This window comes from Rhinoraja longicauda, chromosome 15, assembly GCF_053455715.1.
Source record: "Rhinoraja longicauda isolate Sanriku21f chromosome 15, sRhiLon1.1, whole genome shotgun sequence".
Taxonomy (NCBI): Eukaryota; Metazoa; Chordata; class Chondrichthyes; order Rajiformes; family Arhynchobatidae; genus Rhinoraja; species Rhinoraja longicauda.
In genome coordinates, this window is record NC_135967.1 from 7,936,064 (window position 1) to 7,962,107 (window position 26,044).

The following is a 26,044-nucleotide window of genomic DNA, read 5'->3' on the forward strand; positions in this document are numbered from 1 at the left end:
GAGTTGGAAAAGCAGCTGGAAGACCTCAGGGCCATCCGGGAATGTGCGTTTCCTGGACAGGACCTACTGTGAGGCTGTCACGCCAAGGGTCCAGGTCGAGCGAAGGTGGGAGACCGTTTCAGGGGGGAGCGAACGTGGACTACAGGAGACCCGGTGGCTGTGCCTATTGCAAACAGGTACACCCTCTTGGGAACTGTCGGGGCAGAAGGCGCTTCCAGTACGAGCGGCGGACGTGTTGGCAGATCTAACCCAGGCAAGGAAACTCGACCGGGAAGGCCGAAGTCAGGAAGAGCCATAGTAGTGGGTGACTCCATTGTCCGAGGTACGGACAGTAGATTCTGTGGCGGCAGGTGGGACTCGAGGATGGTCTGTTGCCTCCCTGGTGCCAGGGTTCAAGACATCACGGAGCGGCTTCAGAACATCCTAGCGAGGGAAGGCGATCAACCGGAAGTAGTTGTGCATGTGGGCACGAACGACGTTGGGAGGAAGGAGATACTGCGACGTAAGTTTAGAGAGTTGAGACTGAGAAGTAAGACATCGAAGGTGGTTGCCTCTGGACTGCTACCTGTACCTCGTGCTGGTGAGGGCAGGAATAGAGAGATCAGGGATATGAATGTATGGCTGAGGGGCTGGTTCAGGGAGCAGGGATTTAGATTTCTAGACCACTGGGATCTCTTCTGGGGTGGGGGCGACCTGTACAAAAGGGACGGGTTACACCTTAACAGCAGGGGGACCAACATTCTGGCAGGTAGGTTTGCTAGTGCTACAAGTGTGGCTCTAAACTAAGTAGTGGGGGGGAGGGATTGACAAACTGGGAATATGAAGATGGAGTTAAAGGGGAAGCGAATACAGGAGAAATTGGAAAGGACTCTCGAATGAATGGGGAGGGAAGTTCTAGAAGGGATAAGAGAGTACGGTCAGGGCCAATTGTGACCGGTGTGAGAGGGGAGGTGAATACCGAAATTAAAGTGTTGTATTTAAATGCGCAAAGTATAAGAAATAAAGTGGATGAGCTTGAGGCTCAGTTAGACATTGGCAAGTATGATGTTGTGGGAATCACTGAGACATGGCTACAAGAGGACCAGGGCTGGGAACTGAATATTCAGGGGTACACAACGTATAGAAAAGACAGACAGGTGGGCAGAGGGGGTGGGGTCGCTCTGTTGGTGAGGAATGATATTCACTCCCTTGCAAGGGGTGACATAGAATCAGGAGATGTAGAATCAGTATGGATAGAAATGAGGAATTGTAAGGGTAAAAAGACCCTAATGGGAGTTATCTACAGGCCCCCAAACAGTAGCCTCGACATAGGGTGCAAGTTGAATCAGGAGCTAAAATTGGCATGTCGCAAATGTAATGCTACGGTGGTTATGGGAGATTTCAACATGCAGTTAGACTGGGAAAATCAGGTTGGTAATGGACCCCAGGAAAGAGAGTTTGTGGAGTGTCTCCGAGATGGATTCTTAGAACAGCTTGAACTGGAGCCTACTAGGGAGAAGGCAATTCTGGATTTAGTGTTGTGTAATGAACCTGATCTGATAAGGGGACTCGAGGTAAAAGAGCCATTAGGATGCAGTGATCACAATATGATAAGTTTTACTCTACAAATTGAGAGGGAGAAGGGAAAATCGGAAGTGTCAGTATTACAGTATAGCAAAGGGGATTACAGAGGCATGAGCTGGCCAGAATTGACTGGAAGGAGGCCCTAGCAGGGAAGACGGTGGAACAGCAATGGCAGGTATTCCTGGGAATAATGCAGAAGTTGCAGGATCAATTTATCCCAAAGAGGAGGAAAGATTCCAAGGGGAGTAAGAGGCACCCGTGGCTGACAAGGGAAGTCAAGGACAGCATAAAAATAAAAGAGAAGAAGTACAACAAAGCAAAGAAGAGTGGGAAGTCAGAGGATTTGGGACTCTTTTAAAGAGCAACAGAAGATGACTAAGAAGGCAATACGGGGAGAAAAGTTGAGGTACAAGGGTAAACTAGCCAATAATATAAAGGAGGATAGTAAAAGCTTTTTTAGGTCAGTAAAGAGGAAAAAAATAGTCACGGCAAATGTGGGTCCCTTGAAGACAGAAGTGGGGGAATTTATTATGGGGAACAAGGAAATGGCAGACGAGTTGAACTGGTACTTTGGATCTGTCTTCACTAAGGAAGATACAAGCAATCTGCCAGATGTTCTAGTGTCCAGAGATCCTAGGGTGACGGAGGAACTGAAGGAAATCCACATTAGGCAGGAAATGGTGTTGGGTAGACTGATAGGACTGAAGGCTGATAAATCCCCAGGGCCTGATGGTCTGCATCCCAGAGTACTTAAGGAGGTAGCGCTAGAAATTGTGGACGCATTGGTGATCATTTTCCAATGTTCTATAGATTCAGGATCAGTTCCTGTGGATTGGAGGGTAGCTAAAGTTGTCCCACTTTTTAAGAAAGGAGGGAGAGACAAAACGGGAAATTATAGACCAGTTAGTCTGACATCAGTGGTGGGGAAGATGATGGAGCCAATTATAAAAAATGAAATTGCGGAGCATTTGGATAGTGGTAACAGGATTGTTCCGAGTCAGCATGGATTTACGAAGGGGAAATCATGCTTGACTAATCTTCTGGAATTCTTTGAGGATGTAACTAGGAAAATTGACAGGGGAGAGCACGTGGATGTGGTGTACCTTGACTTTCAGAAAGCCTTTGACATGGTTCCACATAGGAGATTAGTGGGCAAAATCAGAGCACATGGTAGTGGAGGTAGGGTACTGACATGGATAGAAAATTGATTGACAGACAGAAAGCAAAGAGTGGGGATAAATGGGTCCCTTTCAGAATGGCAGGCAGTAACTAGTGGGGGACCGCAGCTATTTACAATATACATTAATGACTTGGATGAAGGGATTAAAAGTGCTATTAGCAAATTTGCAGATGATACAAAGCTGGGTGGTAGTGTGAACTGTGAGGAAGATGCTACGAGGTTGCAGGGTGACTTGGACAGGTTGTGTGAGTGGGCGAATGCAAGGCAGATGCAGTTTAATGTGGATAAGTGTGAGGTTATCGTAAGAATAGGAAGGCAGAGTATTATCTGAATGGTGTCAAGTTAGGAAAAGAGGACGTACAACGAGATCTGGGTGTCCTAGTGCATCAGTCACTGAAAGGAAGCATGCAGGTACAGCAAGCAGTGAATAAAGCCAATAGAATGTTAGTCTTCATAACAAGAGGAGTTGAGTATAGGAGCAAAGAGGTCCTTCTGCAGTTGTACAGGGCCCAAGTGATACCGCACCTGGAGTACTGTATGCAGTTTTGGTCTCCAAATTTGAGGAAGGATATTCTTGCTATTGAGGGCGTGCAGCGTAGGTTTACTAGGTTAATTCTCGGAATGGCGGGACTGTCATATGTTGAAAGACTGGAGCGACTAGGCTTGTATACACTGGAATTTAGAAGGATGAGAGGAGATCTTATCGAAACATATAAGATTATTAAGGGGTTGGACACGTTAGAGGCGGAAACATGTTCCCAATGTTAGGGGAGTCCAGAACAAGGGGCCACAGTTTAAGAATAAGGGGTAGGCCATTTAGAACTGAGATGAGGAAAAACCTTTTTAGTCAGAGAGTTGTGAATCTGTGGAATTCTCTGCCTCAGAAGGCAGTGGAGGCCAATTCTCTGAATGCATTCAAGAGAGAGCTAGATAGACCTCTTAAGGATAGCGGAGTCAGAGGGTATGGGGAGAAGGCAGGAACAGGGTACTGATTGAGAATGATCAGCCATGATCACATTGAATGGCGGTGCTGGCTCGAAGGGCCGAATGGCCTCCTCCTGCACCTATTGTCTATTGTTCTATAATTTTAATGACAATAGATTCCTATCCTATCCTACTCAATGCACTCCATAAATACATAATCTGCAAAAAATTGAAAAATTATAGATTAAATAGACCCTATAGAAATAAAATTAAAACACTCATAGATCAATTACAAATTAATGTAATATCAACTTCATATACCTTAGTCAAACATATTCAAAAAACCTCCCAACACCTTTTGCCATAATTGACATATCAAAAGTTAGTTCAACTTCCCAGAAGCAACATAGTTGACAACAGCAAAAAGAGTGAAATATAAAAAACCTAAGTTTCACCCACATCACCCAAGTAGTTTCATCCTATATACACATATCCATAAGAGTTTGCACAAATCAGTTTCTTTTAAATCAATTTATTTAAGGTAGGTCCACAGAGCTCATCAATGGCATGAGTGGGTTTTTTTGTGCTACCTAAAAACTGGCATTAAATATCTGTTTGATTCCTCTGCTACCCTTGTGTTCATATTCTCCAAAATGGCACTGGGAGCACAGCAATTTTTTGTATACTGGTCCCAGAGGAGCTACTATCACCATAAATAATCACGTGACAAAAAACTAAACTGAACTCTACTCTTTCCTACCTGTAGATCGTGGATTTAATAATTCCGATGATAATCTCCGCTCTACCTCATTGAGGACATAGAGCTCTTAAGGATAGCGGAGTGAGGGGGTATGGGGAGAAGGCAGGAACGGGGTACTGATTGAGAATGATCAGCCATGATCACATTGAATGGTGGTGCTGGCTCAAAGGGCCAAATGGCCTACTCCTGCACCTATTGTCTATTGACGTTGCACTTTGTCTCTGATACTGGTGCACTACAATGCAAAGTATATTCTGCACTCTGTATCTTACCTTTGCTGTACTTATTGTTCAAGTTTGGCTTGACTGTATTTATACATAGTATTATCCGATTTGATTGGATTGCATGCACTGTACCTCAGAAAACATGACAATAAACCTAAACCAGTCTATTTCAGTCTGAAAACTGGTCCTGACCCACAATAAACTGCTCCATTTCACTCCACAGATGTTGCCTCACCTGCATATTCCTCCAGCACTTTGTTTTGCTCAAGATTCCACCATCAACAGTTTTTTGACTCCAACCATTTCCCCAATGTCACTTTCACTTGTATCTCGCTCTTTACATTCTTAGAAAATGTCTTGTTCTGAACAAACCTATTCAAAAATCTGTACAAACGATCACAGCATATGCAACGAACTGCATATGTTGGTGCACAAACAAAAAAATAAAGTGCTTTATCCTGATATCCTAAGAAAAGATCGTGGTATCCTGACTACCCTTCTAAACAACTTCAAAGTGCAAAGTTCAGTCTGAAGAAGGGCCTCGACCCGAAACGTCACCCATTCCTTCTCTCCTGACCTGCTGAGTTACTCCAGCATTTTTTGAATAAACACCCTTCTAAACAAAATCATTCACAAAGATAAACTAGCCATTATAGCATTCAATTAAGGTAGTATGATTTGTTATATTATAGCACCAAAAGGATAAACGTGAAATAATTTTGAGGTTTCCCGTAGTATGGTAAATAAATAGTGTTGTTTCTGTCCCTTAATGTTTACGATATTCGGTCGCAGCCTGGCCTTCCCTTTCTTGTGGACCTCACTACTTCCAGCGCAACTTCAATAAACAAGCTCCGCAGACCCACTGTTGGGAATTGGCTGCCTATTTCACATAAACCTAATTGTACTACATGAATGTACCTGAAAAAAAGTAAGCAGAGTAGTTAGTGGACTTTGATTGCTTGGTTATCACCTCACCATAACTTTATGCTGGACTCCGGCTCCACACAGAGGACGCCGACCAGCGCACACTGGTGACGTCAGCACTCCGTTCAAACAGGAGGCGGTTGATCGCGGCTTGACCAATGGGAAGCGTCCAACCATCTGCCCCTTGGCCGGCCGAACGGCCCAATGGAGACCGCGAATTCCGGGAGATTCAGCCAATGGCTACTTCCATCGCAGCCGGCCGCCGGCGGGCTATGTGAACCCGCTTCTCATTGGTGAGAATGCAATGACGATTGTGTGCGGAGGGCGAATGGAAAGAGAGCCGCCGTGTGCGGCGAGCCAATGAGCGGGCGGCGGGGGCGGGGCCGAGCGAGGAGCCAATGGGAGCGAGGCGGGAGCCGGACGCCGCCAAGATCGGTTGAGGATGAAAACAGTTGCGAGCCGTGGCGAGCGGCTTCATTTTGACTGGCGCGCCGTTGCGGCCGGGGAGCCGAGTGGGAACGGGAGGTGGGGCGGGGGAGCAGGAGGGGGGGAAGCAAAGCGCAAGGCCAACGAGTTCATGCCAACCGCCAGCAACACAAAACACACGGAGGTCCGGACACCCCCAAGCTCCCTCTCTGCACTACCACCACCACGCACCGAGAACTGACACACAGGCTGCCAATCCCCCGCCCCACCATAATGACAGTCAGTGTGATCGGCCCCACTTGTTTTTAAATTCACTCCCCTGATGTGTGCGTGTGGAGCCGTGGAGGTGGTCAACTTCATTCCCCTCACCACCTTCCCCGCCGCTCACTCTGGTTAATCGCTGTTATATTTATTTTTTATAATTTATTTCTTTTTTTAAAATTCCCACCCATCCTTTTCCCCCACCCCCCGGAAAAAAAAACACTGAACCTACTACGCCGCCCGTGGAGCCGACAGCTTTATGTATGAGAAGGTATCATCGCTTTACCTCGCTGTTAAAACAATTATGATCGGCTTATTCTAGGTGCAGACTAACCGTTTCTAAGTTTTCGATCCAGTTTTGCCTTTTGGGGTTGCTGAAAAAGAGCAGAGTGGCAATGACAGAAGTCTTTTTGTCTGTTGCATTTTCTTTCAATTATTGGGGGGGTCTCAGGGTCCAGAATCGTGCCTTAGTTAAAGAAGCTCCCGGCCTTTTTGCAGTCTCCAGTAATTCAGGGCCGGCGTGGCTCCCATCTGCTGATCTGCAGCTTCTGGCGGGGTTGTTTACAGTAGGAGAGCCCCTGGTTTCAGGCCTAGGCTGCAGATTGGAGACTCGGTTGGGAGGACCATTGCTTGGTCGGAGGAATCCCCCCTCCGGTGACTGGGAGCGAAGAGGAGGGGGTGCTGTGAATACAAGCAGAATCATTTGAATGTAGATTTTTTGGGGGAAACTTTGAAATGCTTCCATGTGCAATGCTACAGTAGGTATGAGCGGCTTATGCGAGGGTCGGGAGCTGTGTCGGGCGGGGAGGTATACAGGTGAAAGAAAAAACAATTGCAGTTTTATTTCAAAAAAAACTTTTCAAAAATCGTTCGAACTTCGTTGGAAATGTGCAGCTTTTGTAAAATTTAAGTAACTCGTAAAGCAATGAATATATTGAAGATAGCTCTGAAAATATGTGGTTTACATCGAGCATGTCTGCAAAGTAAAAAAGTGTAATATTTAAAGCTTTTTATTCTTTACTCGATACACCATGTGGAAACCCCCTCACCTTTAGCTGGAAAGAACAGTGCGTTTATTAAATGTGACAGTATTTGCATTTCATATTCATGTAATTGGTCGGTAGGCCATGAGGCCTGGCAGGCCTTATTGCTGACTGGTCTCCTGGAAGCCAGTTTTTACTTTGCTTTGTATATTCCCGTGTCTTTTTATTCATTTTACTTTGATTAATGTGTTTTCTTTCACAACCAAAGGATTTAAGTACAGGATATGGACTAATGAGAACTTCAGCTCGATTGATTATGTTTTGCAGTTTAGCAAGTTGCTTCTGGAGTACTAGGCCCCAGTAATCTTTCCAAATAATTTCTAAAATAAGTTTTTGTTTGTATAAAGGTCAAGTTTGTTTTCCCATGACTGCATTATTAGTGCTCAATAACATTAACTAAACATTAGCAAACTATAGGTGAGGAAAATTGTGATTTTTTTTTAGCGTGCATTTTTAACTTTATACATGACAAACCAAATAAGCAAGTTTAATCTACAAAATGTTGAAATGAATGAGAACAAATTACTACTTTTCTGATTCATTTTGGATCAGTATGTACAAGAAAGTTTAAATCTACTTAATTCTTTCAATGTATTTAGGTGTTGTTTAGGTGGAATCGTGCTTGTTATAATTTTGGCAACAGAAGTATCCAAAACTCAGCAATAAAAGAACCATCAACATGGCCAAAGATGTAAGTATTATTTCTGGGTGTAACTTAATTTGCAGACTTTTTGGTGGGGAGTGGGGGATTATTTAAAGTCACCAGTCAACTTGGCTTTTAGAGAGAAGATATCTATGGCCCTGTTTACTCATGGAGTAGATGCATGTCACTGCAGTGCCAGTCCCCACAACTTGCCAATACATTTTGCACCCATGTGCTTTCGTAGCGCAGTTACATTCATGGGCAAATTTGATGGCCATGTTACATAAATAGCAGACAAATGAATCACCGGTCATTATTTGAAAAATAAAAAATCAACTGCAGAAGTTAGATTTTTGAAATAAATATCCAAAATGCTGAGGGTACATGAGTATCCGTATTCTAAATGGATAATGTTCCCACATTGCATCCCTGGTCATCTGACCTGGGCTTTAGTAGGCTCTATTTAACTCTGTTGCAACTTTCAATTCTCTTTAACCTGGTGAGCCTGAGATTATGCACTATTTCCAGATACCCCCCCGCTATAAATGAATTCTCACTCCATCTTCCCCGTTAAACCTTAAGAATCTTGTGTTGCAATGTCGTCTCTTTTTTCTAAACTCCATCTTGCATAATCCATATTTTCTTCATCGCATGACAACCATTTCATTCCAGTAATTAAACAGGTAAAGTATATCTATAGCGGTCTCAAGACCTTTAAGGTAGTGTGCACTCAATGAAATGGGGAGACTAAAATTTTGTGCAGTATTCTAGATATGACCTTAAGGCCCTGTGAAGTGTTGATGAGACTTCCCTGCTTTTGCATTCCATCTTCTTGCAGCAAAGATCTACATGGAATTTGCTTTGGTAATTACTTGATGTATCTGCTTGCTGATTTGGTGTTTTTTGTACAGTGCCATTCAGATCTACTTTTCTCTTCCCATCTTAATTGATAACTACATATTTTCTCACATTTCTTTGCTGTAACTCAACTGCTATCTTTTCATCCACACTCTGAAACTGTCTGTACGCTTTTATGGACTCCGTCTTTCTCACAACTCGTCTTCCATTTGCAAGCTTGGATATAATATTTTTGGTTGCAACTTGTAAATCTGAAAATGGTCTGCTTTACTCGATTTGTTAATTGGCTAATCTATTCATGCTAATATATGACCCACTCCAATGGCATGAGTAACCTTTAATGTGTTGTTTTAAGAGGTGTTTGGAAAATCCAAATATACCAGTTTAATTCTTCATCCTGCTCATTGATTCCTCATGAAATTCTAATAAAAAGAATAGTGATATAATAATATAATTGAACGGAAAGGCAGATTAGAACGCTTGAGAAAATTACCCATCATACAAATGTATGAAGTATAAAATTAATTGCTAATGCAAACTTAACTCAAAGTGAGACATGTTAACCATTACTGAGGTATCTGCAAAGCGATCAATTTTTCTGGTTAAATTCTAGAGGAAAGACAACTTGTTGTAAAGGGGTAGGGAAAAGTCTTTGTAATTTCCATAGATTAAGGATGATGTTGGTGTCGTAACAAAGCATAGGAAATGTAGAAGATTTAGACTTTAGTCATTGATTTTCTTGAACTCGCTGGTAACAGCTGTGAAGCGAAAGAATGAATAACTGCAAATTAAAGAATTTGAATCTGCAGTCTTTGTTGAGTTTTGAAGAAATGGGTGATCATATTGAAACACAAGATTCTTAGGGGCATGTAATGTAGATATGGATATATTTCCATAGGGGGAAAGTCTTGAACCAAGGGACTAGCAATAAGATAAAGGGGTAGTCATTTAAAACCGAGGTCTTTCAAAATGTTGTCTGGCAGTAAATCTCTGGGATTCCCCACCACAGATTTGCAGAGCCTAGATCACTGGAGGTATTATTTTGACTGGTTGGAAGAAATGGCTTGAGGAGCAGGCACTGATGGGAATTTAAGGCCATGGGCAGATCGTATTGAATGGCAGGACAGGCTTTGGGCAGCTTGATTGTTTCTGTTTTCTTGGGATTAGTGTAGAACCAGTGTAGAGCGTGTTAAGAGGCTCTACGTTCCAAGATAAGCTATGGCTAATTAAAAAGAAAATTAAAAATCTAAAATAAAATAGATGCAACACGGGCAACATTATGAATTGTGGGTGGAAGTACTAAATTATGAAGATGTTTATAGATCTATCAAAGCGGCACAATTCTAGCAGTTGGACCTTAATGGAGGTTAAAATAACGTTAACCTTTTTGGACTTTGTAAACAATAGAAGGTTAATATAGTGGAGGTACAGAAAGGCTTTTTCTGCATAGATCACAAAAATCTGGTTTGTATTCCCTTGAATCAAGAAAGTTATGGAGTGATCTGTTTTCAAGCTATTAAGAGCTGAAATGATAGATAACTATTTAGTTCATGACTTTCTGATTTGTTCACTTCAAATGAAGTGATTACTGGCAAGGCCACTTTTATTGCCTCTCCGTAAATTGTCCTTGAAGGCTTACTACGATATCCTTATGCCACCGTAGTCCTTCTGGATAGGTCGCCCCAAAATGCTGCAGGGAAGGGTGTTTATCAGGATTTATATCCAGTGGTGATGAAGGGGTGGAAATATATTTTCATGTCAAATAATTGTTACAGCATGGGAGACCATTAGCCCATGCTCGTTCTATACAAGAACAATCCAACTGGTCCTGCATTCTGCCCTCTCCCCATGGACCTGCATGTTCTTTGCTTTTGGATACTTCTCAAGTTCTCCTTTAAACAGTGCAATTGAACCTGTCTTTCTTCTTAATTCTTGGCAGTGCATTGCAGACTCTAACCAATCACCGCATAAAAAAACATTTAGCATCCATTTGCTGGATTTTTTTTTGTATCCACTGATTCTTAATTCTGCCACCAATGAGGGCAATATCAATTATTTTCTTTAAATTTTTCTCATTTGTGGCTATCGAGATCTTCCCATATGCTCAATATATAATCATGAATTTGGAGCAGGGACAAATCAATTTGCCCCTAGAGCCTTCTCTGCCGTTGCCTGACCCATTGTCACCTCAACTTTACATTCCTGGCCATTCTGCTAACTTATTGCCTCCTTACTAATGAACCTATCTATCTGCTTTTTAAAACAAATTCTAAAAGTATTCTTTTGCCTCGTGGAGAAGCACATTCCAAATACATCTGAAAAAATTTGGTTCATTAGACAGCCTGCCTAAAATGTCTCTGATCTGCACCCATTGCATTTACATGGTTCATTAAATAAGATAGTTAATGCTATACAAGATGTTCTAGCAGTGGTCACACCAGTGCCCTATATAACATAAACATAACCTCCATACTTTTGTATTCAATTCCCCTGCCAATAACTGATAACTTTGTTAGTATTCCTGGTATTTATTCACAAAATGCTGGAGTAACTCAGCAGGTCAGGCGGCATCTCAGGAGAGAAGGAATGGGCAATGTTTCGGGGTCGAGACCCTTCGTCAGACTGATTTCCTAATCACTTGTCTTTTGTACAGCATGTACAGGTCATCCAGATCCCTATGCATTTAATAGTCTGCCACGAGAATGCAAGAAAGGAACAGAGTAGGCCATCTGACCCCTCAAACCTTCCTGCCATTTTATATGATCATTGCTGATCTTTCCAGGGTGAAAATGCCAAAGACAAAACGATGTAGCTTTAAGATGAGGCAAGGAAAGCTCCTGCCCCTCTTCCGGGCTTGCATCCGTGCCTGCGTGTCCCTGGAGAGGGAGCACGCAGTGTCCACAGGAACTATAGAGGCCATTCCGTGAACACTATGCAGGAGAGACTGGAGTGTGTCGTGGATGCTGCTCACAATGTTGTCATCTGATGGACGATGTTTGCAAACTGCACGAATAGCAGTTTTGATTAATGTTGTATTTTGTAAACTGATTTTGTTCCTTGTTGAAGAAAAAAAGGAGAAAAGTTTAAAAGAGATTTGCAGAGCAATTTTGTTTTTCAGTGATAAGTACCTAGAATGCATTGCCAGGGGAGGTGGTGGAAGCCGATGCAACATCAGCATTTAAGAGACATTCAGACAGACTCATGAACAGTTAGAGAATGGCAGGAAAATGGAATTCGTTTAAATTAACTTCATGGTCAGCATGGGCCGAAGGGCCTGTTTTTGTGGTGTATTATTTGGTCTATGTATCCTGACTGCCTCTGTGCCAGGTCTCCACAGCACCTAACTCTCCAGTCTTACAAAAATACGCCTGCCTGCACTTATAAGTATTTCTAATAGTTAGCCCGTGACTCTTAGGGTAGAGAATTAACTTACCTCACCACGACTTTTGTTCATAAGAGAGCAGCTCTTGCTTTGCTCCTTTCCATCAGTCACCTCGGTGATCATCTTCTGCTCAATATTTCCCGCCTTGCCCTTTTGCCTCCATATTGAACGGTGGCAATTCAGTCTTGAGGACCAGCTGATCATTTTCCCCATGCTCGTCCCAGAATGTTTGATGATTTGAAAAGGTTTTTTTAGCAGAGACTCGTTGGTTAAATTAGAACATCAACTGTAAGCATCTTCAGGCTAGATATATGCAAAGTAATGAAGACACACTTCAAGGCTTCTGCCCTTTCATGCTGCACATTTTAACTTAAGACTTTGATGTTAAATGTTATTTTTAAGGGTCAGGAACAACTGCAAAGCCATCAGTTTCACATGTTTGTACTTGGTTTTACTTTACTACAGCTTCTCTCATCCCCACCACTGTCTCTAAATTGTCAGATTGCTAGCTCAGCATCCAGTAATGGATGAGTAGATGTTTTCTTCATCTTTATGTCAAGGACCAAACCTATTATCTTATGTACCAACCACAGTTTCCTGGCAATTATCCAAGTTTGAAGCATACAGCTTGCAGTCTGATGACATATTTGACCCCCAAGATAAGTTTCCTGCCACATGCTGCTTATTAATACTGCTTATTTCCAGCTCTGCGACATCACTCAAGTATATGTCTATTTTATGTCATCCACTGAAACTATTATCCATGCGTTTATTAGCTCTTGTTGAGACTGCTCCAGTTCTTTCTTGACCAGCATTTGTTCTATTAAATTTAAGATTATCCAAAGCTCTTGTCAGCCATGTCCCAAGTTGTGATGTCCAGTTCTGACCAACATCCAGATTCTTTGCCTCGAAGATTAAATTAATTATGGAGGATGTCTATGTTGAGTTGGTATTAACGAGGAACTGCACTTCTTATCTGAATTGCCACAAAACAAGTATTGTGAAGCTGTCTGGCTAACTGATATCATTGTTTTTCTTGGACTCTACTTTTCAAGGATGCATTGATATAAAAGTTTTTGCATATTGTTGCACTGAAAAATACAGATGTGCAGTACCATCGTGATGTGACCTGCTTGTTTAAGTTGCTGAATATATCAATGTTTCTACAAAAACTGATGGCAACATTTCTCTTTTCGGGGTTAAAAGAATGAAGTATAATTTTGATTCCTACTGGCTATTTATGAAGCTGCTTCTGTGAAAATCTAGACATTGTTTGTTGTCCTCTATTTCCTTCAAAAATAAGATCTGTAGGAGGATAGGTGTGCCAACATTAATTTGAAAGAGCATTTATCTGCTTGTTAAAGCAGACTTGTGTTGAGTTGGTATTTATAGCACATGTGTTTTTTTTCATAGATTGGGATAGTAGAAACTAATGGCGAGATCAAAATTTTTACAGATCAGAATATTAGTCCAGCAAAAAGTAAGTATAATTCATTCTGTTTGTGTTTTTTTGTTTTCCATAACCTACAGTGCCCTCCAAAATGTTTGGGAGAAAGACCCATCATTTATTTATTTGCCTCTACTCCACAATTTGAGATTTGTAATAGAAAAAATCACATGTGGTTAAAGTGCACATTGTGAGATTTTAATAAAGGCCATTTTTATACATTTTGGTTTCACCATGTAGAGATTACAGCAGTGTTTGTACATGGTCCCCCCCATTTCAGGGCACCATAATGTTTGGGACACAGCAATGTCATGTAAATGAAAATAGTCGTGTTTAGTATTTTGTTGCATATCCTTTGCATGCAATGACTGCTTGAAGTCTGCGATTCATGGACATCACCAGTTGCTGGGTGTCTTCTCTGGTGATGCTCTGCCAGGCCTGTATTGCAGCCATTTTGAGCTTATGCTTGTTTTGGGGGCTAGTCCCCTTCAGTTTTCTCTTCAGCATATAAAAGGCATGCTCAATTGGGTTCAGATCGGGTGATTGACTTGGCCGCTCAAGAATTAACCATTTTTTAATTTTGAAAAAGCTCCTTTGTTGCTTTAGCAGTATGTTTGGGATCATTGTCTTGCTGTAGAATGAACTGCCGGCCAATGTTTTGAGGCATTTGTTTGAACGAGCAGATAGGATGTGTCTACACACCAGAATTCATTATGCTACTGCCATCAGCAGTTGTATCATCAACGAAAATAAGTGAGCCAGTGCCTTCAGCAGCGATACATGCCCAGGCCATAACACCTCCGCCACCGTGTTTCACAGATGAGGTATGCTTTGGATCTTGGGCAATTCCTTCTCTTCTCCATACTTTGCTCTTGCCATCACTCTGATATAAATTAATCTTTGTCTCATCTGTCCACAAGACCTTTTTCCAGAACTATGGTTGCTCTTTTAAGTACTTCTTGGCAAACTGTAACCTGGCCATCTTATTTTTGCAGCTAACCAGTGGTTTGCATCTTGCAGTGTAGCCTCTGTGTTTCTGTTCCTGAAGTCTTTTGTGGACTGTGGTCGTTGACAAATCCACACATGACTCTAATCTGTTGGACAGGTGTTTGGGGATTTTTCTTTATTATAGAGAGAAATCTTCTGTCATCAGCTGTGGAGGTCTTCCTTGGCCTGCCAGTCCCTTTGTCATTAGTAAGCTCACCAGTGCTCTCTCTTCTTAATAATGTTCCAAACAGTTGATTTTGGTAAGCCTAAGGTTTGGCTGATGTCTCTAACAGTTTTATTCTAGTTTCTCAGTCTCATAATGGCTTCTTTGACTTTCATTGGCACAACTTTGGTCCTCGTGTTGATAAACAGCAATAAAAGTTTCCAAAGGTGATGGAAAGATTGGAGGAAAGACTGGGTGCTGAGAGCTCTTTTATACCTGCATTAAGGAGTCATTTAAACACACATGAGCGATTACAAACAGCTGTGAAGCCATGTGTCCCAAACATTATGCATTATGGTGCCCTGAAATGGGGGAACTATGTATAAACACAGCTGTAATTTCTACATGGTGAAACCAAAATGTATAAAAATATCCTTTAATAAAATCTGGCAATGTGCACTTTAAACACATGTGATTTTTTTTCAATTACAAATCTCAAATTGTGGAGTACAGAGGCAAATAAATAAATGATGGGTCTTTGTCCCAAACATTATGGAGGGCACTGTAATACCCAATCAATTTCACATTTTAACATGGGGGACTCAGCCAGCAGAGTAGCCACTCAATTCCCTGTTGATGGGATGATAGGATTGCATGAGCTTCTCTTCGCAATTGAGTTTTTAACTCCAATGGTGGCATGGTTACTATCTGCTATTGACAAAGTAGGATGAGAGCATTCAGGATTTCTTTCAGAGCAAATTAACTGAATAATGGGAATAACTGGATAAACTGGTTTGCTGCAGTACAATTAAAATATCTAATGGAAAGCACAATTGCATTTTCTCATTTTCTTTTTAGTTAGCAGAAAACCTGCTGCCAACCCTCTGCCATTTGTACTGTGAAACCAGTCCTTTGGAAATGTGTAGGAATGGCTTGGCATAATATTCCCTGCCATTCTTGTCTGCTGCTTGATATTTATACAGCAACATGACAGAGTTGAAACTCTGATTTATCGAAACAATGCATAAGCAATTTGTTATACAGTTTATTGGTGTAATGTACCAATATTGCATGAGCTACTTATTGTAAAAGTTACCAGTTCAGACTTAGTAAGCTGATGCAGTACAGTGATGTGTTGATGTCTATAAGGATGTGAGTGGCTGTGAAATTTCACATGCATATATGTTTGTTCCTGATAATTTTTGTCAAGATACTATTGGCCGCATGAACTGTCTCCAAATATATCCCAAATTGAAAATGAATGTTGGTTGTGCTTTTATGGAAGACATATATCCTCTTTCATTGATGGCACTGTTAGTTTATTTGTTCAATTCGGAATAAAAAATTCAGCCATGTTTAGAGATCCCAATTTTATAAATGAGCACAACAAAACAAAATGAAATGAATAATTATTCTTTTTATGAGACTTCATTTCCCATGTGGATTTTAACTGTATTTTTACACCATCAGTTCCATTGGGCAGTATTTACTTTACTTACAAAATAATCTTGTTTGACATGTGTTTTAATTCCAATCCACAATGTGATAGATTTCATAGTTCCAACTGGCTTATAGTAATGTACATATGTGTCAAGATTTGAGTTGGTCCCACACAACCAGTTGACACAGAAGGTTATTACTAGTGAGCTTGTTCTATTTTATCCCAGTTTTGCATCGTACACACTGGAGGTAATTTACAGAAGCCAAGTGATCTACAAACCTGCACATGTTGTAGGAAATCGGAGCACTCGGAGAAAACCCATGCGGTCACAGAGAACGCACAGACAGTACCCAGGGTCAGGATCAAACCCAGGTCTCTGGCCCTGTCAGGCAGCAACACGACCACTGCTCCACTGTGCTGTCTCTGATATTTTCTATCAAGAAGATATGATCTTTGTGGTAGTATTGCCGTACGGAGATTGATTTATATGAAAGGTTTTCTAGAGTTGATTCTAAATACCTATTGCTATTGGAGAATAGAAATCTCAGTTGTACTTGCTGAGCATTATCTTTATTTGACTGGAACACAGTGGCCATTAAGATCAAAATCAAGGTCACCCTGCTGTAATGTTATTAAACTATTATGTTACGACGGTTCCAACTACTGGCTTTGGTCTTATTTTAAACAATATATCGAAACAAGATTCATTTTTCAAATTATTTTATTAGAAATGGTTTTGGAAGATTTTATCATGCATTGGTTTCATTTCTATAAAACTGCTGCACAAACAAGTTTAAATAGAACATTTTTATTGCAAATGTCTGTTTACAGTAAAAAAAATACTACTGGAAAAGTATCAGAACGTAGCAAAATTATTTTTATTTCTTGTAATCGGCAAGTATATGGATGCTGGAACTTCTTGAACATCAATTGTTTAAAATACTAACGTGAATAACAGAAGATGGTGCTGGTGCTTGCAACCTCTCTTTTTTTCTTTACAGTTGCATTATTGACAGTAGCATCTTCGCATCTCACGACCCCAGGGAAACACATTTTGCCAAAAACATTGGGGCTATCAAATGTTAGTAACGCTCCTCAGATGGTAAGGATGCTACTTTTGGACACCAATGTTGATTGTTGCAGGATGGTACTATTTCTTCCCTATTTTGTACACTTTTGGAGGTTGGGTGAGTGTTGGTAGCACTTTGAGACTCTACCCAAGAAGACAAATTTGATAGGTCAATGAGACATTGTTAAGGTGAATTCTCATTCAAATAGACACAAATGCATGAGAAGGTATCTAGTTAATTTGTTCACTTTTTGTGAACCCTTGTGGTTGCTATATTGCTAATGAGGAGAATCTTGCAGAATTCTTGGGGATGAGAGATCATTTAGACCATTTTGATTTAACTGCATTATAAGGGGAATGGCATGTGCAAGTCAAACGTATTTAATTGTCATAGGTACCAAATACCGGAATACTGCAATTTCCTACCTGCTGCAGCATAACAGGCCCATAAGCACAATAACACACAGATATAATCAATAATACAATAAATTAAATACTGTAATACTAGGTAACCAAATAATGCAAACCTAAAGTCCGCAGTGCAACCGAAGACGCGATCCATAGTTATTCATAGTTGTTAAGATTGGTGGTTGTACAGTGTTCACGAGCATGATGGTTGCTGGGAAAGAGGTCTTGAACCTGCCGCTCAGTTTTCAGGCTCCTGAACCACAATGGCAAAATAAATTTGAACTATGTAAAATGTTTTTTAATTGATTGCATGCATTTACCCTTATGTTTTTGTAAGTGTTTTGTGATTAGTGATGTTTCAAGGACTTCTGATAACACTCCTAAAATTCGCCTTTTGGATTTTAGCAACCAAAAACTCATGATGTAATCAGATCTGTGATGTTTCCTTTTCATCTCTGGTTTATATTATATTATCGAGTTAGTGTGAAGAATGAGGCAGTTTAGATCATAGTTATATTTATTTAGTTTGGCAGTCAGTCTCAACATCCCATGGTTTGATGAGGGGTGATCTAATAGAGGTGTACAAAATCATGAGAGGAATAAATCAGATAAACGGACAGTCTCTTGCCCAGAGTAGGAGAAATCAAGATCTAGAGGACATTGGTTTAAGGTGAGGGGCGGGGAAAGAATGAATAGGAACCTGAGGGATAACATTTTGATACAAAGGGTGATGGGTCTCTGGAATGAGCTGCCAGAGGAGGTAGTTGAGACAGATACTATTAAGAAACATTTAGATAGGCACATGGATATGATAGGTTTAGAAGGATATATGGGCCAAACACGGGCAGGTGGGACTAGTGTACATGTTGGTCAGCATGGGCAAGTTGGGCCAAAAGGCCTGTTTCCACACTATGACTTTTGACTCCATCCATTGAGCTTAGTTACCATTTTCCCCACTCTGAATGTATTATCTATGCCGCATTTCACTTTCACTCTGCAAAGCTACCTGCACTCAATACCTTCATTTTGATAATTAAGCTATATTAGGCCTAGGGTAAAGCCGCGGTGCTTGATTAAGTTGGTGTATGTTTGGTTGTGTGATTGATTTTTTCAATACTTTTAATTCTATCCAAAACAATGCAATAGTTTGTGTAATTCTTCTTCCTCAGTTATCATAAATTACTGTTGCATTGTTCCTGGTGATTAGCCTCAGGTCAGTATCGGCAAGTACCTTGGAGGAAGTTGAGATAGTGGAAGGAAACTAAATTAGGACTGATGAAAAGTCACATAAGTAGGCGCATATGGGTGGAACTTTGGTATCTGCACACAGTTACGGGGTGAGTGGAAAGTGCATTTTGCATCTTTTAATAGCACAACATTTTAGAAACATTAAAAAATAGTTGCTGGAGTAGGCCATTCGGCCCTTCGAGCTATTCAATATGATCATGGCTGATCATCTAAAATCAGTACCCTGTTCCTGCTTTTTCCCCATTTCCCTTGATTCCTTTAGCCCTAAGAGCTAAATCTAACTCTTTTGAAAACATCCAGTGAATTGGCCTCCACTGTCTTCTATGGCAAAAAAATCCACAAATTCACAACTCTGGGTGAAGAAATTTTTCGGAGTCTCAGTCCTAAATGGCCTACCCCTTATTAAACTGTGACCCCTGGTTCTGGACTCTCCCAACATCGGGAACATTTTTCCTGCATCTAGCCTGTCCAATCCTTTAAGAATTTAATGTTTCTATAAGATCCACTCTCATCCTTCTAGATTCCAGTGAATACAAGCCAAGTCGACCTATTCTTTCATCATATGTCAGTCCCGCCATCCCGGGAATTAACCTGGTGAACCTACTCTGCATTCCCTCAATAGCAATAATGTCCATCCTCAAATTTGGAGACCAAAATTGCACATAATACTCCGGTCTCACCAGGGCCCTGCACAACTCCAATAGGACCTCCTTGCTCCTAAACTCAAATCCTCTTGCAATGAAGGCCAACATGCCATTAGCTTTCTTCATTGCCTGCTGTACCTGCATGCTTACCTTCAGTGACTGATGGACAAGCACACCCAGGTCTCGTTGCACCTCCCCTTTTCCTAATCTGACACCATTCAGATAATCTGCCTTCCTGTTCTTGCCACCAAACTTCTCATTTATCCACATTATATTGCATCTGCCCACTCACCCAACCTATCCAAGTCACCCTGCAGCCTCATAGCATCTTCATCGCAGCTCACACTGCCACCCAGCTTTGTGTCATCCGCAAACTTGGAGATGTCACATTCCTACATTTAATTCCACTAATCACTCTCTGTTATTCTGAAAAGGACCATTAATTCCTACTCTTTTCTTCCTGGCTGCCAACCCGTTCTCTATCCATGTCAATACCATGTGCTCTAATTTTGCACACTAATCTCTTGTGTAGGACCTTGTCAGAGGCTTTTTGATAGTCAAGATAGACCGCATCCATTGGCTCTCCCTTATCCATTCTACTTGTTACATCTTCAAAAAAAAATCCAGAATATTAGTCAAGCATGATTTCCCCTTAAAATACATACTGACTTTGACCAATCCTGTCACTGCTTTTGCATTAAAGGGGGCTGTTTGGTTCCGTTTTTTACCAGCTACTTCTAGTGCAATAAAAATCTATCGGAATTCCCTGTTTTCTTGCTTTGTTTCCACGACCACATATCTTCCCTGAGGCAAATATTTATCCAACTTTTCTTGGGTTGTAATACTCTCTGCCTGAGATGTCTTGGCTTTGAGTCCTTCCTCACATGAGAAAATTGGGCATAAATGTGAACCTGCCACTGACAGAGCATGTTTAATTTTCAATGTGCTGAGCAATTATATATCTGAATACATGGATTAACCAGCCAGGAGACCATAATGCAATACTTTAACTATGATGATTAAACGTTATGACGTGTACTTTAATAATGCGTTTTACTGGTTAAGCTGTGATTCTTAGAGCATTGCATCATGATTGAAATATATTGTTTAATTCTATAAAGAAAATGCAATTTATTACAACATTAATCTTGATAACAGATTGATTTGTACTTTGAAATGTTGTTGACGTACAATTTGTTCTGTTCATAAGGACAATTTATTGTGGTTCTTATTTTTTTTCTTCCATTTCCCATCTAGATAATCAGTACACCTCAACGGACACCAACAACACCTATTCTATTAGTGGGAAGCCCTCATGGTCCTAATGTACACATGATAACTCCAGACTCTTCTCCATGGAGTACAGGGTAATGGAAATTAAGCTTCAGATTATATTTTAAGGAAAGCAATACAAGAATATTTTGTCATAATCTAGATTAAACTGTATTAAAAGTCATGTCTTCTAAACAATTTTGAGGTTCACTCAACTTTGAAATCAATTTGCAAAGTATAGTGTGCTTAAACCTCTCTTCCCCCCATCCTCCCCTTTAAATATGTCAAGCTCTTGTAGGCTAAGAAGCAATTTATTAAGATTTATCAAATTGTTAGCACTGTCAAAGAAAGAGCATTTAACCAGCATTTCAATAGTCAATCAATAGTCAATAGTCAATTTATTTGTCACATACACATAAATGTGCAGTGAAATGAAAGATTACCCAATTACATCTTATTCCTTGGTATGCATTGCATGTCCTAATTTTTAACTGATGTAAACAATTGAGATCTTGTGGTGAGAAACTTAAACTGAAATGCGGTAATGTTCAGAAAGGTTGTAAACTTTAGTGAAGCCAGACTAAAGAGTATAGTTCTTTCAAGCAAGTTAATTGTTTTATCATAACTATCTTTCAAGTTGCCCAATGCTTTTGTTTGTTCTGTCTGTGCAGAACCATAATACTTATTTAGTCATGTCACAACATTTCAATAGTTTCGTTTATTATTGTCGCGTGTACCAAGGTAGAGTGAAAAGCTTTTTTTAGGTGTTATCAGTCAGCGAAAAAGCTACATGATTACAATCAAACCATCCACAGTTTATCAGTTTGGTTTATTGTCACATGTACTTATTGTCACATGTACCGAGGTACAGTGAAAAGTTTTTGTTGCGTGCTACGTACAGGATAAATGGTATCGCGTTTTATGCCTCATACCCCAACAGTCACTATTACATTAGTGTGGTGAGGCAGTTTGATATGTCATGATTTTCTTCTGCAACATAGCATGATCCTGATTGATAATATACACCTTTCAAAGTGAGTTCCATTTTCTAGACTCCAATGGCTGAAAGATAAACTGCCCCGTAGGAGATCCAAAGGTTTACGAAACGATTGTCAGGCAGCTTTTGCGCAATGTACAGTAGGTGATTACAGCACAATATTCAGAAATTTAGAAATATGCCAGGTCACACATGTGGCAACTTGTAAAATGTAAGTGCTTTCAGATATTGAGGGAAAAGAGAATGTTTATTTTGTGGAATGGTACATTGTTAAAGATGGCTTAATTTTTCTTTGCGGGGTGTGTGGCATTTAACATTGCCGACACATTACTTTAATGCTTTGTGATATCATGAGGTCATGAAAGATGCTGTACAAATGCGTTGCTTTTGTTCCCTTAATCAACACATCCATAGAATGTACTTTCTCAAGTTTGAAATATAATGATTTGGCTGTAGGCGCAGCAGTCTTCCTTGGGTTTATGATTTGTTCTTAGTATTCATTCACGCAGGTATTGATCTTTGTTTAAAAAAAATTTCATCGGTTGTGCTGTGAAATTGCTAACATTAAACGTTCCTTGCAAATCGATGCCGATTTTATCAATGTATATATTTCATATTCAAATTCTTATTTGTTTGTAAGAAGTGGCTTAATAAACATTTATTAAACATACCTAATTTTTCCTTCAGGATGGTGATGAAGTACCACCATTAATCACTGCAGTCCCTACAGTAGTCACTGTAGTGGAGACAGTCCAACAGTGCTCATGGCTGGAAGTTCAAGGATTTTGACCCAGTGACAATGAAGTAGCTAAATGAAGTAATTAACTACCATAGTGCTAATAAAGCGTTGTGTGTCGAGGGAGGACAGGTGTGTACAAGTGTAGTGAGGTGGAATGAAAAGGATTGTTTTGCATGCTATCACATAATTCAATCAATCAAGTCAAACTCTGGTACCGGAGCAGTGAGAAGGCGGCGAGAAGAAGAAGGGTGGGGCACGTCTCCGGTTACGTTGGCTGCTTTTCCGAGGCATTGAAGTGCAGATGGAGTCAATGGTGGGCCGCCTGGTCTGTGTGATAGACTGGGTACATCTCCAACTCTCCGCAGTGTCTTGCAGTCTTATGCAGAGCTGTGATGCAACCTAATAATATGCTTTTTACGGTGTATCTGTAACGGTTTGGCACTGTGGCGCAGCGGTAGAGTTGCTGCCTTATAGTGCTTGCAGCGCTGGAGACCCGGGTTCGATCCCGACTACAGGTGCTGTCAGTATGGAGTTTGTATGTTCTCCACGTGACCGTGTGGGTTTCCTCCGAGATCTTCGGTTTCCTCCCACATTCCAAAGATGTACAGGTTTGTAGGTTAATTGGTTTGGTGTATGTGTAAATTATCCCTAGTGTGTGTTAGGTTAGCGTTAATGTGCGGGGATTACTGATTGGCGCCAACTCGGTGGGCCGAAGGGCCTGTTTCCGCGCTGTATCTCTAAACTAAATTAAAAGTTTGTTAGAGCTATTGGAAACGTGCCACATTTTCTCAGACTGCTGAGGAAGTAGATGTGTTGGTGTGATTTCTTGGCTGTCGTATCAAAATTGTTTGTCCATGAGTTTGTTGATAATATTAACGCCAAGGTACTTGAAGCACTCAACCATTTGCACTTTGGTACCACTGATGCTGTTTGGAGCATGTACTGCACTAAGCTTCCTGAAGTCTGAAAGGCCTGGAAAGGATGGATGTGGAGAGGATGCTTCCACTAGTGTGAGAGTCTAGGACTAGGGGCCATAGCCTCAGAATGAAAGGAGGTACCTTTAGAAAGGAGATGAGGAGGAATTTCTTTAGTCAAGGGGTGGAAAATCTGTGAGATCCATTGCCACGGAAGGCTGTGGAGACCAAGCCAATGGATATTTTACAGACGGAGATTGTCAGATTCTAGATTAGTAACAGTGTCAGTGGTTATTGAGAGAAAGCAGGAGACTGAGAGGGAAAGAAAGATCAGCCATGATTGAACGGCAAAATAGACTTGATGGGCCGAATGGCCTAATTGTGCTATTTCTAAGAATTGTTTTGAATAATTTGAATCGCTAAATTTGGCTATGGACCATTTGACTTCGGCAGTTTTAAATCTTTCTTTGAAGGTGATGACATTTTAGAAATTGGAATTTTGCGGAGAGATTGTAAATGTTATTGGTATTCTGCTAACTTTCAAACGTGTTATTGATGATAAAGCATCTTAATTTTAAATAGCACACCCTTTCAAGGTTTAAAAATGATTTTGTTTTATAAATTACAGCTCTGTGTCACCATCAGGTTATAAACTGGTTCATTCAGTTTGTGACAAGATCATCCACATCCTATCCCAGGCACCTCGACTATTGGCAGCGAGGCGAACAGGCCTAGCCACATTTCACTACTGACTAACCAGTCATAACCTGAGGATTTTCTACTAAGGATTTTCTTTCTATTACTGTATATTTAGTTCCGTTGTCCCACAATGATCTTGTCTTGATTGCTTCCTCTTTCTTATTTTCATGCTGTGCCTCGGCAGCATCATCCTAAAAGCATCAGGTTGGAGACTAAAACCAATAAAAAAAACTGCAAATGCTGGAAATCTAAAATACAGTTACAAAATATTCAGCAGATCAGGCTGCATCTCTGGGTAATGAAACAGCTAAAGTTTCAGGATGAAGACACTTTGTCAGAACCGAAAAGTTTTCAATCTGTAATTTTAACTGCTTTTCCCACTGTTGTGCCCTGACCTGAGTATTTCCAGTGGTTTCTGTTTTTATTTTATATAGCGTTTGGAATGTACTGATGACCCTCTACAATCTGATCTTCAACATTTTTTGGTCCAATATCCTGGCTCAGCAGATACTAAATATTGGAATGTCCTAGGTCCCTTTGCAAAATCTATGTTCTGAAAATATTGCCACTTATAACCATTAATGCCAGTTATATACTTTATTTCGTCTAACAAATTTAGCAGACCTGTTGCATGACTAAAGGAAACAGACCTTTTTGAATTATAATTGTTTACTTTTCAGTAAAAGGAGCAAAAAGGGTGAAAAAAATGGCAAAGGATTGCGGCATTTCTCAATGAAGGTTTGTGAGAAAGTGCAGCAGAAAGGAACAACTACCTACAATGAAGTGGCAGATGAGCTGGTGGCAGAATTCAGTAATCCGACCAACCAGGATCCGGGCTCTGATGAAGTAAGGCATAATTTGAAGTTGAACAGATTAAATTGGCTTACCTATGTTAACATGGTAAATCATGCAAAAGAACTTTTCCATATTTAGATGGAGGAAATTGGTTTTAATCAAGTGTGCAGATCCTCCCCGGGTGACAGAAGCCTGACTTTGTGTGCATACGTATCAGTGTTTGGGAAACTGGCAAGATCAATTTTTTTGGAAACGGGGGTTCCCCTCTTCCATTATAGGTGAGGCTCTCACTAGGGTCTCCTCTATATCCCGCAGCTCCGCTCTTGCTCCCCCTCTCCCCATTCGTAACAAGGATAGAGTCCCCCTTGTCCTCACCTTCTCCCCACATCAGCCGTCGTATACAACAAATTATCCTCCAACATTTCCGTCACCTCCAACGGGATCCCACTACTGACCCCATTATCCTTCGTTGGCTCACGCTTTTGTTTAAATACATTGCCAGGCAGCTGAATTTGCAACTTGCAAACTGGTAGGAGATACGAATAGTTCTCAGGAATGGAACAGTCAAAATCTGGGGAGGACCTGTATCTTTATATGCAACTTAGTCCTCCAATGACCAGACGTGTTAATAAAAGTATTTTTATCCAATAAAAACTTCCTGTAATAGCAACATGAAGAATATATGGATCCTCTTCCTCAACACATATTTTGTTAATGCTGAGGGGGGGGGGGTTGCTAAAGAGAGATGGGAGGACTTTGTTTTTGCTTTCTCCTAACATCTGACCTGAATGCACTAGGTAGTATGTCATAAGCTTGGTTGATTTCCCATTAATAAATAGTACATGACATGGGTGAGGAGAGCATTTTGCATCAGTGTAGATGGTGTGCATTAAACTGAATTTTATCATTAGATGATAAGGTGTGGGTACAAATGTGAAAAGGAACACAAGTAACTGTTCATAATTGTTTTCACAAGTTTAGCTTTAATGTTTTTGTGATAACTGGAATCTCCTGGGGAAAAATGCTCAACAAT

The 26,044-nt window shown here is 40.7% G+C and overlaps 1 protein-coding gene and 1 long non-coding RNA gene across 4 annotated transcripts in view; one reads left to right on the forward strand and one right to left on the reverse strand.

The window, feature by feature from the left end:
• The window catches only part of LOC144600500 (uncharacterized), a 50,399-nt gene extending 44,711 nt beyond the window's left edge, over nucleotides 1-5,688 (reverse strand). The window contains exon 1 of one of the 2 annotated variants that reach the window (XR_013548145.1): nucleotides 5,627-5,688. This is a non-coding gene — a long non-coding RNA (uncharacterized LOC144600500). The remainder of the gene's footprint in view (nucleotides 1-5,626) is intronic. The other variant, XR_013548144.1, reaches the window with a different exon arrangement.
• A 401-nt stretch (nucleotides 5,689-6,089) lies between these two features.
• Nucleotides 6,090-26,044, forward strand: part of LOC144600501 (transcription factor Dp-1-like) — a 43,414-nt gene continuing 23,459 nt past the window's right edge. The window contains exons 1-6 of one of the 2 annotated variants that reach the window (XM_078412150.1): nucleotides 6,090-6,533; nucleotides 7,905-7,996; nucleotides 13,602-13,668; nucleotides 17,228-17,328; nucleotides 20,853-20,962; nucleotides 24,897-25,062. In XM_078412150.1, coding sequence (XP_078268276.1) covers nucleotides 7,985-7,996; nucleotides 13,602-13,668; nucleotides 17,228-17,328; nucleotides 20,853-20,962; nucleotides 24,897-25,062 — 456 coding nt within the window. In that variant the 5' untranslated portion in view covers nucleotides 6,090-6,533; nucleotides 7,905-7,984. The remainder of the gene's footprint in view (nucleotides 6,534-7,904; nucleotides 7,997-13,601; nucleotides 13,669-17,227; nucleotides 17,329-20,852; nucleotides 20,963-24,896; nucleotides 25,063-26,044) is intronic. The other variant, XM_078412151.1, reaches the window with a different exon arrangement.